This window comes from Amblyraja radiata, chromosome 6 (assembly GCF_010909765.2).
Source record: "Amblyraja radiata isolate CabotCenter1 chromosome 6, sAmbRad1.1.pri, whole genome shotgun sequence".
Classification (NCBI taxonomy): domain Eukaryota; kingdom Metazoa; phylum Chordata; class Chondrichthyes; order Rajiformes; family Rajidae; genus Amblyraja; species Amblyraja radiata.
In genome coordinates, this window is record NC_045961.1 from 8,203,971 (window position 1) to 8,219,732 (window position 15,762).

General features: G+C 49.7%; 1 protein-coding gene across 1 annotated transcript in view; it reads left to right on the top strand.

The window, feature by feature from the left end:
- The window catches only part of LOC116974677 (diacylglycerol O-acyltransferase 2-like), a 33,737-nt gene extending 23,672 nt beyond the window's left edge, over positions 1-10,065 (top strand). The window contains exons 2-5 of the mRNA XM_033023395.1: positions 479-607; positions 7,077-7,184; positions 9,063-9,133; positions 10,000-10,065. Coding sequence (XP_032879286.1) covers positions 479-607; positions 7,077-7,184; positions 9,063-9,133; positions 10,000-10,065 — 374 coding nt within the window. The remainder of the gene's footprint in view (positions 1-478; positions 608-7,076; positions 7,185-9,062; positions 9,134-9,999) is intronic.
- Positions 10,066-15,762: the final 5,697 nt, after the last annotated feature.

A 15,762-nucleotide genomic window follows, 5' to 3' on the forward strand; every position in this document is an offset into this window, starting at 1 on the left:
AATGTCCTCAGGAAGAACAGTCGTTGCTGTGCCTTCTTGACCAGCGCAGCGGTGTTGGTGGACCATGTGGGGTCCTCTGAGATCTCTTTCACCAATTAGAGAGTGGTCGTTGACAACTGAAGCCCAGAACCAAGGGCCACAGTTTAAGAATAAGGAGTAAGCCATTTAGAACGGAGACGAGGAAACACTTTTTCACACATTAGTGAGTCTGTGGAATTCTCTGCCTGAGAGGGCGGTGGAGGCCGGTTCACTGGATGCTTTGAAGAGAGAGCTGGATAGGGCTCTTAAAGATAGCGGAGTCAGGGGATATGGGGAGAAGGCAGGAACGGGGTACTGATTGGGGTTGATCAGCCATGATCACATTGAATGGCGGTGCTGGCTCGGAGGGCCGAATGGCCTCCTCCTGCACCTGTTGTCTATCGCACTATCTATTTTGTGCCTATCACTTGTTTTAATGTGGGTTTTCTTTCTCCCCCAGGTACTGGAGAGAGCATCCTCTCAGCATTGAGCAATCTATCGTCTCTTCCTTGGATAGCCCGATCCAAAATAGAGCGGCACTTGCAAATGCTCTCTGTTCTTCAATGGGTTGTCTCCTTTCTAATGTTGGGTACGTCACTTGTCTATTTAACATGTGTGTTCGCAAGTTGAAACCAGTTGTAGGAGTAGAATTAAGGCCATTCGGCCCATCGAGTCCACCTACAACGCTAGAGACCCGGGTTTGATCCTGACTACGGGTGCGTGTCTGTACGGAGTTTGTACGTTCTCCCCCTGACCGCGTGGGTTTTCTCCGAGATCCTTCTCCCCACAACCCTTGACCCAATATAAAATAGGTGCAGGAGTAGGCCATTCGGCCCTTCGAGCCAGCACCGCCATTCAATGTGACCATGGCTGATCATCCACAATCAGTACCCTGTTCCTGCCTCCTCCCCATATCCCCTGACTCTGCTATCTTTAAGAGCCCTATCTAGCTCTCTCTTGAAAATATCCAGAGAACCTGCCTCTGAGGCAGAGAATTCCACAGACTCACAACTCTGTGTGAAAAATTGTTTCCTCTTCTCCGTTCTAAATGGCTTACCCCTTATTCTTAAACTGTGGCCCCTGGTTCTGGACTCCCCCAACATCGGGAACATGTTTCCTGCCTCTAGCGTGTCCAAGCCCTTAATCATCTTATGTTTCAATAAGATATCCTCTCATCCTTCTAAACTCCAGAGTGTACAAGCCCAGTCGCTCCATTCTCTCAGCATATGACAGTCCCGCCATCCCGGGAATTAACCTTGTAAACCTACGCTGCACTCCCTCAATAGCAAGAATGTCCTTCCTCAAATTAAGGGACCAAAACTGCACACAATACTCCAGGTGTGGTCTCACTAGGGCCATTCCTTCTCTCCAGAGATGCTTCCTGTCCCGCTGAGGTACTTCAGCATTTTGTGTCTATCCCCATGTCTCTCTATCCCTGTGTGTCTACCAGCCTCTTAAACATTGCTATTGTGTCTGCTTCCACTCTCTTCCTTTAGTTTATTGTCACTCTACAGTCATAGAGTGACACAGCGTGGAAATTTGCCCTTATCCGACATGTCCCAGCTACACTAGTCCCACCTGCCTGCGCTTGGTCCATATCCCTCCAAACCTGTCCTATCCATGTACCTGTCTAACTGTTTCTTAAACGTTGGGATAGTCCCAGCCTCAACTACCTCCTCTAGCAGCTCGTTCCATACATCCGTTGCTGGTTGCCGCAAATTTGGTGGGCTGAGGGGGGCATGTTTCTGCACTGTAACTCTACAGTCCCGAGTATAGTCTGAAGAATGTTCCATGTTCTATTAGTTTAGTATAGAGATACAGCGCGGAAACGGGCCATTCCTTCAGCCCACCGAGTCAGCCCTGACCAGCAATCCCCGCACACTAACACTATCCTACACGAACCAGGGACAATTTGTAAAAAAAACATTGCATACACCAAGCCGACTAACCTACAAACCCGCACGTCTTTGGAGTGTGGGAGGAAACCAAAGATCTCGGAGAAAACCCACGCGGGTCACGGGGAGAACGTGCAAACTCCGTACGATAGTCGGGATCGAACCCAGGTCTCTGGCACTGCGAGACAGCAACTCTACCACTGCTCTTCTGTGTTCCGTGTTCCGTTCCCTGTTCCATTCCCATGTTCCATGTTCCGTGTTCCGTTCTCCGTTCCGTGTTCCATGTTCCCTGTTGTGTTCTCTGTTCCGTGTTCCATGTTCCATGTTCCCTCTTGTTTTCTCTGTTCCATGTTCCCTGTTCCCTGTTGTGTTCTGTTCCATGTTCCATGTTCCCTGTTGTGTTCTGTTCCATGTTCCATGTTCCCTGTTGTGTTCTGTTCCATGTTCCCTGTTGTGTTCTGTTCCGTGTTCCATGTTCCCTGTTGTGTTCTGTTCCGTGTTCCATGTTCCCTGTTGTGCTCTGTTACATGTTCCCTGTTCCCTGTTGTGTTCTGTTCCATGTTCCATGTTCCCTGTTGTGTTCTGTTCCATGTTCCCTGTTGTGTTCTGTTCCATGTTCCCTGTTCCCTGTTGTGTTCTGTTCCATGTTCCCTGTTCCCTGTTGTGTTCTGTTCCATGTTCCATGTTCCCTCTTGTGTTCTGTTCCATGTTCCCTGTTCCCTGTTGTGTTCTGTTCCATGTTCCCTGTTCCCTGTTGTGTTCTGTTCCATGTTCCATGTTCCCTCTTGTGTTCTGTTCCATGTTCCATGTTCCCATGTTGTGTTCTGTTCCATGTTCCATGTTCCCTGTTGTGTTCTGTTCCATGTTCCATGTTCCCTGTTGTGTTCTGTTCCGTGTTCCATGTTCCCTGTTGTGCTCTGTTACATGTTCCCTGTTCCCTGTTGTGTTCTGTTCCATGTTCCATGTTCCCTGTTGTGTTCTGTTCCATGTTCCCTGTTCCCTGTTGTGTTCTGTTCCGTGTTCCCTGTTGTGTTCTGTTCCATGTTCCCTGTTCCCTGCTGTGTTCTGTTCCATGTTCCATGTTCCCTGTTGTGTTCTGTTCCGTGTTCCCTGTTGTGTTCTGTTCCATGTTCCCTGTTGTGTTCTGTTCCATGTTCCCTGTTGTGTTCTGTTCCGTGTTCCCTGTTGTGTTCTGTTCCATGTTCCCTTTTGTGTTCTGTTCCATGTTCCCTGTTCCCTGTTGTGTTCTGTTACATGTTCCCTGTTGTGTTCTGTTCCATGTTCCATGTTCCCTGTTGTGTTCTGTTCCATGTTCCATGTTCCCTGTTGTGTTCTGTTCCATGTTCCATGTTCCCTGTTGTGTTCTGTTACATGTTCCCTGTTCCCTGTTGTGTTCTGTTCCATGTTCCATGTTCCCTGTTGTGTTCTGTTCCATGTTCCATGTTCCCTCTTGTTTTCTCTGTTCCATGTTCCATGTTCCCTGTTGTGTTCTGTTCCATGTTCCCTCTTGTTTTCTCTGTTCCGTGTTCCATGTTCCCTGTTGTGTTCTGTTCCATGTTCCATGTTCCCTCTTGTTTTCTCTGTTCCGTGTTCCATGTTCCCTGTTGTGTTCTGTTCCATGTTCCATGTTCCCTCTTGTTTTCTCTGTTCCCTGTTGTGTTCTGTGTTCTGTGTTCCCTGTTCCGTGTTCCATGTTGTGTTCCCTGTTCCCTGTTGTGTTCTGTGTTCTGTGTTCCCTGTTCCGTGTTCCATGTTGTGTTCCCTGTTCCCTGTTCCATGTTGTGTTCTCTGTTCCGTGTTCTCTGTTCTGTGTTCCGTTCCTTGTTCTCTGCTCTGTGTTCCGTGTTGTGTGTTGTGTATTGTGTGTCGTGTGCTCCGTGCTCCGCATTCCGTTAGCTTGCCTCTTGCCCGGTGAAAGTAAAACCAAGTTAAACGGGGAGTTTAGAAGTGGGTGCAGGTTATTTTCCAGAGAGCTGCTTTCAGCACAGCGACCTTGCTCCCAGGGTCACTGGTATCTCAGCGTACATTGTGGGAGTGCGGGGTCAGCACCAGTGCGGGGAGCAGAGCGCTCCTGGAAAGTTACCATCTGGACCAACGCCAGTCGAGGAATATGGATTATGTGCAAGCAGAAAAGAGATAGACAGCATCATGTCCAGCACAGATAGGGTGGGCCGAAGGGCCAGTTCCTGCTTTGTTCTGTTCTACCTTCTATGACAGATGACCAAAGCAATCACAGGGAGAAAATCGGGTGTAAAAAAATTCAGGTGTACTAAATCGCAAAGGGGGATACAGCAGATAGGGTTGAAGCCAGAGGGTCTTTTACCCAGCGTGGGGGGAATCAAGAACCAGAGGACATAAGTTCAAGGTGAGAGGGGAAAAATCTAATAGGAACTAGAGGGGAAACTTTTTCACATAATTAGACCATTCAGCCCATCAAGTCTACACCGCCATTCAATCATGGCTGATCTATCTCTCCCTCCTAACCCTTGTATACTCTGGAATTTAGAAGGATGAGAGGATATCTTATTGAAACATATAAGATTATTAAGGGTTTGGACACGCTAGAGGCAGGAAACATGTTCCCGATGTTGCGGTGAGTCCAGAACCAGGGGCCACAGTTTAGGAATAAGGGGTAAGCCATTTAGAACGGAGACGAGGAAACACTTTTTCTCACAGAGAGTTGTGAGTCTGTGGAATTCTCTGCCTCAGAGGGCGGTGGAGGCCGGTTCTCTGGATACTTTCAAGAGAGAGCTAGATAGGGCTCTTAAAGATAGCGGAGTCAGGGGATATGGGGAGAAGACAGGAACGGGGTACTGATTGGGGATGATCAGCCATGATCACATTGAAAAGCGGTTCTGGCTCAACGGACCGAATGGCCTACTCCTGCACCTGTTGTCTATTGTCTAAAACCCACGCAGGTCGAGGGAAGAACGTACATACTGTGCAGACAGCATCCGTAGTCAGGATCTAATTCGGGTCTATGGCGTTGTAAGGCAATAGTTCTACTGCCACGCCACCTTACTGTCCCGATGAGGAGGAATATCTTTAGAGTCATAGAGTGATACAGTGTGGAAACAGGCCCATCTTGCCCACACCGGCCAACATGTCCCAGCTACACTAGTCCCACCTGCCTACATTTGGCCTACATCCCTCCAAACCTGACCTATACATGTACCTGTCCAACTGTTTCTTAAACGTTGGGATAGTCCCAGCCTCAACTACCTCCTCTGGCAGCTCGTTCCATACACCCACCATCCTCTGTGTGAAAATGTTACCCCTCGGATTCCTATTAAATCTTTTCCCCTTCACCTTAAACCTATGTCCTCTGGTCATCGATTCACCTACTCTGGGCAAGAGACTCTTCCCGATCTACTCCGCACAGTGAAAAGCTTTTGTTGCGCGCTAACTAGTCAGTGGAAAGACATTGCATGCTTGCAATCGAGCCGTCCACAGTGTACAGATACAGCTTTAAGGGGAAAAAGCGAATTACATTTAGTGGAAGATAAAGTCCAGTAGAGTCTTATCAAAGATAGTCCGAGGGTCTCCAATGAGGTAGATGGGAGGTCAGGACCGCTCTCTGGTTGTGGTAGGATGGTTCAGTTGCCTGATAACAGCTGGGAAGAAACTGTCCCTGAATCTGGAGGTGTGCGTGCGTTTTCACACTTCTGTACCTCTTGCCCGATGGGAGAGGGGAGGAGAGGGAGTGGCCGGGGGTGAGACTGGTCCTTGATGATGCTGCTGGCCTTGCCGAGGCAGCGTGAGGTGTAGATGGAGTCAGTTTACTTGTACTGGGCTTTTAGCACTGTCTGTTTGTGAAGGGACCTTGCCGATCATCTTATAAACTTTCCTGTGTAGTGTAGAGATACAGCACGGAAACAGGCCCTTCGGCCCACCGAGTCCACACCGGCCAGCGATCCCTGCACACTAACACTATCCCACACACACAAGGGACAATTTACACATGCACCAAGCCAATTAACCTACAAACCTGCACGTCTTTGGAGAGTGGGAGGAAACCGAGGATCTCAGATCCTCAAAGAAAACAGTTTTTCTCCATGAGTAATAGCTCTATTCAACACCCAAAATTCGGTAGCCTCCTTTTGCACTGGTATTTTATTTAATTCACATGGTTAATCGATAATATTTTATTTTTAATGTTTTATGTGTCACTGTATGTCATGTTGTCACTTGCGGGCGGAGCACCAAGGCAAATTCCTTGTATGTGAATATACTTGGGCCAGAAACTTATTCATTCATTCATCTCGGAGAAGGGTCACGGGGAGAACGTGCAAACTCAGTACAGACAGCACCCGCAGGCGAGATCGAACCTGGGTCTCCGGCACTGCAAACGCTTTGAGGCAGCAACTCTACCATCATGTAACCCTTCATCACATTAAACTTGTGCCTCCTGGTATTTCACATTTTAACCTGAGGAGAAAGATTACACTATCTATGCCCTCATGATTGTTTATACTTCTATCGGGTCACGGTGGCGCAGCAGTAGAGTTGCTGTCTTACAATGAATGCAGCGCCAGAGATCCGGGTTCGATCCCGACTGCGGGTGCTGTCTGTACGGAGTTTGCACGTTCTCCCCGTGACTTGCGCGGGTTTTCTCCAAGATCTTCGGTTCCCTCCCGCACTCCAAAGACGTGCAGGTTTGGCAGGTTAATTGGCTTGGTGTAAATGTAAAAATTGTCCCTAGTGGGTGTAGGATAGTGTTAATGTGCGGGGATCGCTGGTCGGCGCGGTGGGCCTATTTCCGCGCTGTATCTCTAAACTAAACTAAAACCTTTGAAGCGATGGTGGGCGTGGATTTGGTGGGCCGAAGGGCCTGTTTCCATGCTGTATCTCTAAACTAAACTAAAACTTTTGAAGCGATGGTCGGCATGGACTCAGTAGGCCGAAGGGCCTGTTTCCACGCTCCAAATTAAAAGAACGGCCTGGGTGAAATTACCCCTACTGTGTCGGGAGTGGATGAGAATGTGGGACAACATCGAGCATAGAACCGGTGGTTGATTGCTGGTGCGGACTCGGTGGGCCGAATGGTCTGTTTCCATGCTGTGTCTCCCAACTGAACTCAAAATGGAGACGGCTTGGTTTTATATTGGGCTCTTCCTTGATTGCCCTCGTCCTTGATTTGTGGTTTGATTTGCTTTCTTGCAGGTATCGTCTGCAGCATAATCCTGTTTTACACCTTCTTCACTAATTGCTGGCCAATTGCAGCTCTATACTTGTCCTGGTTGATCCTAGACTGGGATACGCCCAACCAAGGTACGTGATTGTGGGAGGGTAGAGTGGCTGCCTCGCAGCCCCAGGGACCCGAGTTCGACCCCGACCACGGCTGCTGCCTGTACGGAGTTTGCACGTTCTCCCTGCGACCGTGCTAGTTTTCTCCAGATTCCTCCATCTCACACTGCGAAGGCAGGCAGATTTATGGGTTAAAGCCCTGTCCCACTGTACGAGCTAATTCAAGAGTTCTCCCGAGTTTCCCCTGATTCGAACTTGGAGAATTACGTAATGGCCGCTCGTATGGACTCGGGGCTCTCGTGGACATTTTTCAACAAATCTTCACGAGCTTACCGCGTTTCCCGAGTACCTGCCGATAGCGTTACGAGCAGCTAAGAGACATCACGAGTTCTGAGGTAGCCGCTACGTACATTCTACGTGCTTACCACGAGTTTGATTTTTTTTTTTAAACTCTTGAATTACCTCGTACAGTGGGACAGCCCCTTTAATTGGCTTCGGTAACAGGTCTTTCCCCCCCCAGATGGTTCCCCCCCTCCCAACAAGAAAATATGGCGCCTAGGCCCCATCGGGATTTCTGTGGCTGATCGATGGGTCGAATTTGCCCTCCTGCGGCCAGAACCTCTGAACTAAAGAACGTTCCTTTGGAAAAGCGATGAGGAATTTCTTTAATCAGAGGGTGGTAAATCTGTGGAACTCATTGCCACAGGCAGCTGTGGAGCCCAAGACAATGGATTTTTTTGTAAGGCAGAGATAGATTCTCGACTAGTACGGGTGTTGGGGGTTATGGGGAGAAATCATGAGAGGAATAGAGGTCTTTTACCCAGAGTAGGGGAATCGAGGACCAGAGGACACTGGTTCAAGGTGAAGGGAAAAAGATTTAATAGGAATTCGAGGAGTAACTTTTTCACACAGAGGATGGTGGGTGTATGGAACGAGCTGCCAGAGGAGGTAGTTGAGGCTGAGACTATCCCAACGTTTAAGAAACAGTTAGACAGGTACATGGATAGGACAGGTTTGGAGGGATATGGACCCAGCACAGGCAAGTGGGACCAGTGTAGTTGGGACATTGTTGGCCGGTGTGGGCGAGTTGGGCCGAAGGGCCTGTTTCCACACTGTATTAATCTATGACTATCTAAGGCAGGAGAAAGGGGTTAGGAGGGAGAGATAGATCAGCCATGTTGAATGGTGGAGTAGACTTGATGGGCCGAATGGCCTCATTCTGTTCCTGGAATTGATGGATTTTTCAGTCTTCTGGTGCAGGTGACCCTGACATATACGGAAGATCCACCACAAAGGTCATGTCTGGTCACTCTCCGCCTTACATAAATATCCACTGACTTGGCCTCCACAGCCGTCTGTGGCAATGAATTCCACAGATTCACCACCCTCTGGCTGAAGGTTGTGTGCATATAGAACCAGCTGTCACAGGGGGAAGTTGAGGAAGTGCTGTAACAATATTTAATAGACATTTAAGGTAGCTGGAGAAACTCAGCAGGTGAGGCAGCATCTATGGAGTGAAGGAAATAGGTGACGTTTCGGGTCGAGATCCTTCCCTTCAGTCTTTAATAGACATCTGGTCAAGTGCAAAGAGCCCAATTCTGCTCCAATCTCTTATGAATTTCACGATGGACGCAAAAAGCTGGAGTAACTCAGCGGGATAGGCAGCATCTCTGGAGAGAAGGAATAGGTGACGTCTCGGGTCGAGACCCTTCTTCAGACCTGAAACGTCTTACCCATTCCTTCTCTCCAGAGATGCTGCCTGACTCGCCGAGTTCCTCCAGCTCTTCATGCCTATCTTTGGTTTAGACCAGAGTCTGCAGTTCCTTCCTGCACTTGTGAATTTGATGTTGCTTTCGGGAATCTATTCGAGATAGGGTGGAAACTGGTGCTTTTACTTTCCAGGAGGCAGGCGGTCAGCATGGGTGCGGAACTGGACCCTGTGGCGATATTTCCGAGAATACTTCCCCATCAGAGTGAGTAGATTTTAAAAACTAGGACCGCCCGTGCCTTTTAAAATGATGGCCACTTGCCTGACTTGAGACTTGCGTGGATGATTTGGCTCTGATAATTTGGTTCAGTCTCATTGTTGTCGCATGTGCCGAGTTACAGTGAGATGCTTTTGTTTCCGATTTGGGCCGGGCACGCTGGCGCAGCAGCAGAGTAGCTGCCTCGCGGCGCCGGAGACCCGGATTCCATCCCGACCACGGGTGCTGTCTGTGCGGAGTTTGTACGTTCTCCCCGTGACCTGCGTGGGTTTTCTCGGAGATCTTTCATTTCCTCCCACCTCCTCTGGATACTTTCAAGAGGAGGCTAGATAGGACTCTCAAAGATAGCGGGGGATATGGGGTGAAGGCAGGGACGGGGTACTGATTGGGGAAGATCAGCCATGATCACATTGAATGGCGGTGCTGGCTCGAAGGGGCGAATGGCCTACTCCTGCACCTATTGTCTATTGTCTTCCACAGATAATAATAATAATAAATTTTATTTAATGGGCGCCTTTCAGACATCTCAAGGACACCTTACATAGATAAATAGGAATAAAAACATATAATCAGAATAAAATAAGTAATAAAGACATCACAGAGACACAAATTAAAAACAGAATTCAATCCAAAAAACAGAAAATCAAAAACACAGATGTGTAGGTTTGTAGGTTAATTGGCTTGGTATAAGTGTAAATTGTTGCGTGTGCGTGTTAGTGTTAGCATGCGGGGATCGCTGGTCGGTGGGGACTCGGTGGGCCAAAGGGCCTGTGCCCGTGCTGTATCTCTAAACGAAACTAAATGGACGAAGATCTTCTTGACGAACTGTTTTGTGCAAGACCATTGTTGCCCAGTGGTTGATGCCCGAACTGAAACGTCGTCTGTCCATTGTCCGAAATCCACGGAACTGCGGAGGCTGAAATTCTGAGCAAAGCAGTGCTGGAGGAAGTCGTCAGGTCGGGCAGTGGTTTGGGTCGTGACCCACTGACCTCCTCCACCACTTTGCTTCTGCTCAAAACTCCAGCGTCTGCAGTCTCTTGTGACTCCAGTATAAATGCCCTGATATGCTGTGATCATTTGCAGCATGTAAAAGGGGGCCATCAGCACATCTCTCCACGCTGACCAAGATGGCCCATCTAAATTCACCGGTTCCTGGAGCAGAATTAGGCCATTCGGCCCGTCAAGTCTACTCCACCATTCATTCGTAGCTGATCTATCTCAACCCCATTCTCCTGCCTTCTCCCTTCAAAAAACCCACTGGCATCATTTGCGCGTAATTTACGCGACATCATTTACACGCCACGACGCACGACGCACGCACCATGCAGCGCACCTGATGTGCGCATTACGTGCGCATGGTGCGTGGTGACATAGGCAGTGAAGCGCCCCCCGGGATTTTGGGATTCACAAAATCTTCGCGCACCATCTGCTTGATGCGCAAATGACACCCAAGTGAGACAGGCCCTTTACTCATCAAGAGCCTATAGATCTCTGCCTTAAAAATATCCACATCCTCTACAACCATCTGTGGCAATTAATTGCAGCGATTCACCACCCTCTGACTCAAGCTGTTGCCAGAACTCGGGTGGGGGGGCTGGGGATCTGAGTGAAAGAGAGGTTGAGTAGGTTGGGACTCTATTCCTTGGAGCGTAGGAGGATGAGGGGTGCGTTTTCCAGAGGTGTATAAAATCATGAGAGAAGTAGATCGGGTAGAGTCTCTTGCCCAGAGTAGGTGAATCGAGGACCAGAGGACATGGGTTTAAGGTGAAGGGTGAAAGATTTAATGTCTAACTTTTTTCTGCTTGCTCATAATCCATATTCCTCGACTGGCGTTGGTCCAGATGGTAACTTTCCAGGAGCGCTCTGCTCCCCGCACTGGTGCTGACCCCGTGCTCCCACAATGTACGCTGAGATACCAGTGACCCTGGGAGCAAGGTCGCTGCGCTGAAAGCAGCTCTCTGGAAAATAACCTGCACCCACTTCTAAACTCCCCGTGTAGAGACATAGACATAGAAACATAGAAAATAGGTGCAGGAGGAGGCCATTCGGCCCTTCGAGCCAGCACCGCCATTCATTGTGATCATGGCTGATCATCCCCAATCAATAACCCGTGCCTGCCTTCTCCCCATATCACCTTGACTACACTAGCCCCTAGAGCTCTATCTAACTCTCTCTTAAATCCATCCAGTGATTTGGCCTCCACTGCCCTCTGTGGCAGGGAATTCCACAAATTCACAACTCTCTGGGTGAAAATGTTTTTTCTCACCTCGGTCTTAAATGGCCTCCCTTTTATTCTAAGACTGTGGCCCCTGGTTGTGGACTCGCCCAACATTGGGAACATTTTTCCTGCATCTAGCTTGGCCAGTCCTTTTATAATGTTATATGTTGCTGAGGAGTTTTGGGCCGGGTGCTGGGCTTTGCGTGTGACGTTGAGCAGCCCGGGCCAAAACGTCTCAGCTGGCCCGCCGGCTGGTGTTTGCGTTCTGCTGCGCGCAAAGTCCGGCGCCCCGTCCAACTCGTGAACCGATGATCGGCCGTGAGAAAGAGGGGTGGTGGTGGTGTCGGCGGTCAGCGTAGGTCCGAAGGCCAGACAGCTGGCCAGGCTGCCGACCGACCGACGGGGCCACGGGCGAGGGGCTGATGCTGCTACTGCTGCCGCTGCTGCTGCACTCCACGGGCTGCACTACGTTGGGACGGGCGAGGCGGGGGGCTGGACGCGGTGCTCCGACCCGACCGTCCCCTTGACCCGAGTAGTAGCGGTCAAATACAGGACAAGGGCGGTCCCGTACGGGACAAACCAATTTAACCCAAAATACGGGATGTCCCGGCTAATACGGGCCAGTTGGCAACCCTAGTTTATAGATACGGCACAGAAACGGGCCCTTCGGCCCACCGAGTCCACACCCGCCTGCCACTATCCTACCCACATTAGGGACAATTTACAATTTTACTGGAGCCAATTAACTTACAAACCTGTTCGTCTTTTGGAGTGTGGGAGGAAACCGGAGCGCCCGGAGAAAACCCACGCAGGTCAGGGAGAGAACGTACAAACTCCGTACAGACGGCACCGTAGTGGGGATTGTACCCGGGTGTCTGGCGCTGTGAGGCAGCAGCTCTACCCGCTGCGCCACCGTGCCCCCCCCCACATATGTGTATAAAAGTAAATTCCAACAATGGGTGCAGAGGTCAGGTAACGTGGCAGTGATCAGGTTATCTGGTGCTTCAAGCTTGTCACCCTTGTAAACGATGTCTTTATCAGTTGAGACGTTAACCTGATAAGGCTGCTGACACAGGGCGGCACGGTGGCACAGCGGTAGAGTCGCTGCCTCACAACGCCAGGTTCGATCCCGGCCACAGGCGCTGTCCGTTCGGTGTTTGCACGTTCTCCCCGTGACCCGCGTGGGTTTTCTCCGAGATCTTCGGTTTCCTCCCATACTCCACAAAGATGTGCAGGTTTGTAGGCTAATTGTCTTGGTGTAAATGAGTAAGATTGTCCCGAGTGCGTGTAGGATAGTGTGAGTGTGTGGGGATCGCTGGTCGTCGCGGACCCGGTGGGCCGAAGGGCCTGTTTCCGCGCTGTATCTCTAAACTGAACTGAGAAACTAAACTGAGATGCCAAGCAGCAAGATACTGGGCCAGAAGGTAATGAGCGACCATTGATAGCAGCTGATGGACTTTGCCTTAATTACCGTCGAGTCACCTCTGAGGAATATCCTGCCCCGGTGTCAATGATTCTGCTATGACGGCCCATGCTGGTGTCTACGTGAGGCAGAGCTGTCGAATCTGTGTGTCTCTTATCTGGGCATTTTAAAAATGTTTACTCTGTAATTAGAGTGGAAATAGCTGATGGGGCACAACTTAAATCTAAACCAAACATCTGCCTTGACACGTAGCTGGCCAGAGTCCCAGTTACCTTAATCGACCCGAAATGTCACCCATTCCTTCTCTCCAGAGATCCCGCTGAGTTACTCCAGCTTTGACTGACCCTACACTTGGTATGGATCTGAGCTTGGATTGTGGACAGTACATATAGGCCCTTTGGCCCAACTTGCCCACGCCGACCAACATGCCCCACCTACACTAATCCCACTGTCTGCGTTTGACCCATATTCCTCTAAACCTGTCCTTTCCATGTACCTCCCCGAATGTTTCTTAAACATTGCAATAGTTCCCCTGCCTCAACTACCTCAACTACCTCCTCCTGCAGCTTGTTCCATCCACCTTTATATGTTCTAAATTTAGCAATCATTTACAGTTAGACATAACATTCTGGAGTAACTCAATAGACAATAGGTGCAGGAGTAGGCCATTTGGCCCTTCGAACTAGCACCGCCATTCAATGTGATCATGGCTGATCATCCCCAATCAGTACCCCGTTCCTGCCTTCTCCCCATATCCCCTGACTCCGCTATTTTTAAGAGCCCTATCTAGCTCTCTCTTGAAAGCATCTAGAGAACTGGCCTCCACCGGCCTCTGAGGCAGAGAATTCCACAGACTCACAACTCTCTGTGTGAAAAAGTGTTTCCTCGTCTCCGTTCTAAATGGCTTACCCCTTATTCTTAAACTGTGGCCCCTGGTTCTGGACTCCCCCAACATCGGGAACATGTTTCCTGCCTCTAGCGTGTCCAAACCCTTAATAATCTTATATGTTTCAATAAGATTTCCTCTCATCCTTCTAAACTCCAGAGTATACAAGCCCAGCTGCTCCATTCTCTCAGCATATGACAGTCCCGCCATCCCGGGAATTAACCTTGTAAACCTACGCTGCACTCCCTTAATAGCAAGAATGTCCTTCCTCCAATTAGGGGACCAAAACTGCACACAATACTCCAGGTGTGGTCTCACTAGGGCCCTGTTCAACTGCAGGAGGACCTCTTTGCTCTGCCATTTGATCACATTAGGTCACATTTGGAGTATTGTGTGTAGTGTTGGTCACCATATTACATAAAGGATAAGGGGGCTTTGAAGAGGTGCAGAAGTGGTTTGCCAAGACATCCCCTGTATTGGAGTGTATCAGCAATAGTTTCTGTTCATAAATAATATGAGCAGAATTAGGCCCATTCAGCCCATCAAGTCCCACTCCGCCATTCAATCATGGCTGATCTATCTCTCCCTATCAACCCCGTTCTTCTTGGTTCTTGGTTTCCTGGTTTCTTGGTCCTCTTGGTTGAGGGGCTGGGGGTGAGGGGGGGGTGGGGTGAGGGGTTGGGGAGGGGGTAGGGGGTGAGGGGGGAGGGGGGTTGTGGTAGGGGGTGAGGTTGGGGGAGGGGGGTGAGGGGGGTTGTGATAGGGGGTGAGGTTGGGGGAAGGGGAGGTTGGGGGAGGGTGGGAGGGGGTGAGGGGGGGTTGGGGGAGGTGAGGTGGGGGAGGGGGGGAGGTTGTGGATGGTGAGGGGGGGGGTTGGGGGAGGGGGTGAGGAGATGAGGAAAACATTTTTCACACAGAGAGTGGTGAATCTCTGGAATTCTCAGCCACAGAGGGTAGTCGAGGCCAGTTCTTTGGCTATATTTAAGAGGGAGTTAGATGTGGCCTTTGTGGCTAAAGGGATCAGGGGGTATGGAGAGAAGGCAGGTACAGGATACTGAGTTGGATGATCAGCCATGACCATATTGAATGGCGGTGCAGGCTCGAAGGGCCGAATGGCCTACTCCTGCACCTATTGTCTATGTTCCTATGAATTTCTTTAGTCAGAGTGCAGTGAATCTGTGGGATTCTTTGCCACAGAGGGCTGTGGATATTTTTAAGGCAGAGATAGATGGATTCTTGATCAGTACGGGTGTCAGGGGTTATGGGGAGAAGGCAGGAGAATGGGGTTAGGAGGGAGAGATAGATCAGCCATGATTGAATGGCGGAGTAGGCTTGATAGGCCGAATGGCCTAATTCTGCTCCTATCATTTATGAACTAATGCATCGTCTATCTGCTGACTAGTTAGTACGCAGCAAAGAGCTTTTCACTGTACCTCTGTGCATGTGGCAATAAACTAAATTGAACCATACACGAGCCAGGTCGACAGAAATGCTGGAGAAACTCAGCGGGTGAAGGAAATGGGAGCGAAGGAAATAGGCAACGTTTCGGGGTCGAGACCCTTCCTCAGACTCGACCCGAAACGTCGCCTATTTCCTTCGCTCCGTAGCTGCTGCCTCGCCCGCTGAGTTTCTCCAGCACTTTTGTCTACCTTCCAATTTCCAGCATCTGCAGTTCATTCTTAAACATACACGAGCCACGTGCGTTCTCTTGAACCCCGCGCTGAAGAATGGAAGATTCATCATTCTGTAGCTGCATCTCTGCCAACAGTGTTGAAAATTATCAGGAGCTTTTGCAATTTGCAAGTTAAACTCTGCCCCTCGTTGTTGCAATTGGCGCTGGTTATTCTTGTCTGACTTTCTCTCCGACATTGCAAACTTGGCCTTGAGTGCCAAAACTCGATAGATTCCATTTTCAGACAATCTAACAGCAAATAGTTACTGTATTGTCTGTGTAAACGCTCTGGCCAATTTACAGGCTGGGACTGGCGGGTCACTTCTGCCCCTTGACCAAATAGTAATCGGCATTGGAAATGGGGGTGGGGGGAGGGGGGGGTGAGGGGGAGGGACAGGGTTAGAGTAGTAACCCTCCT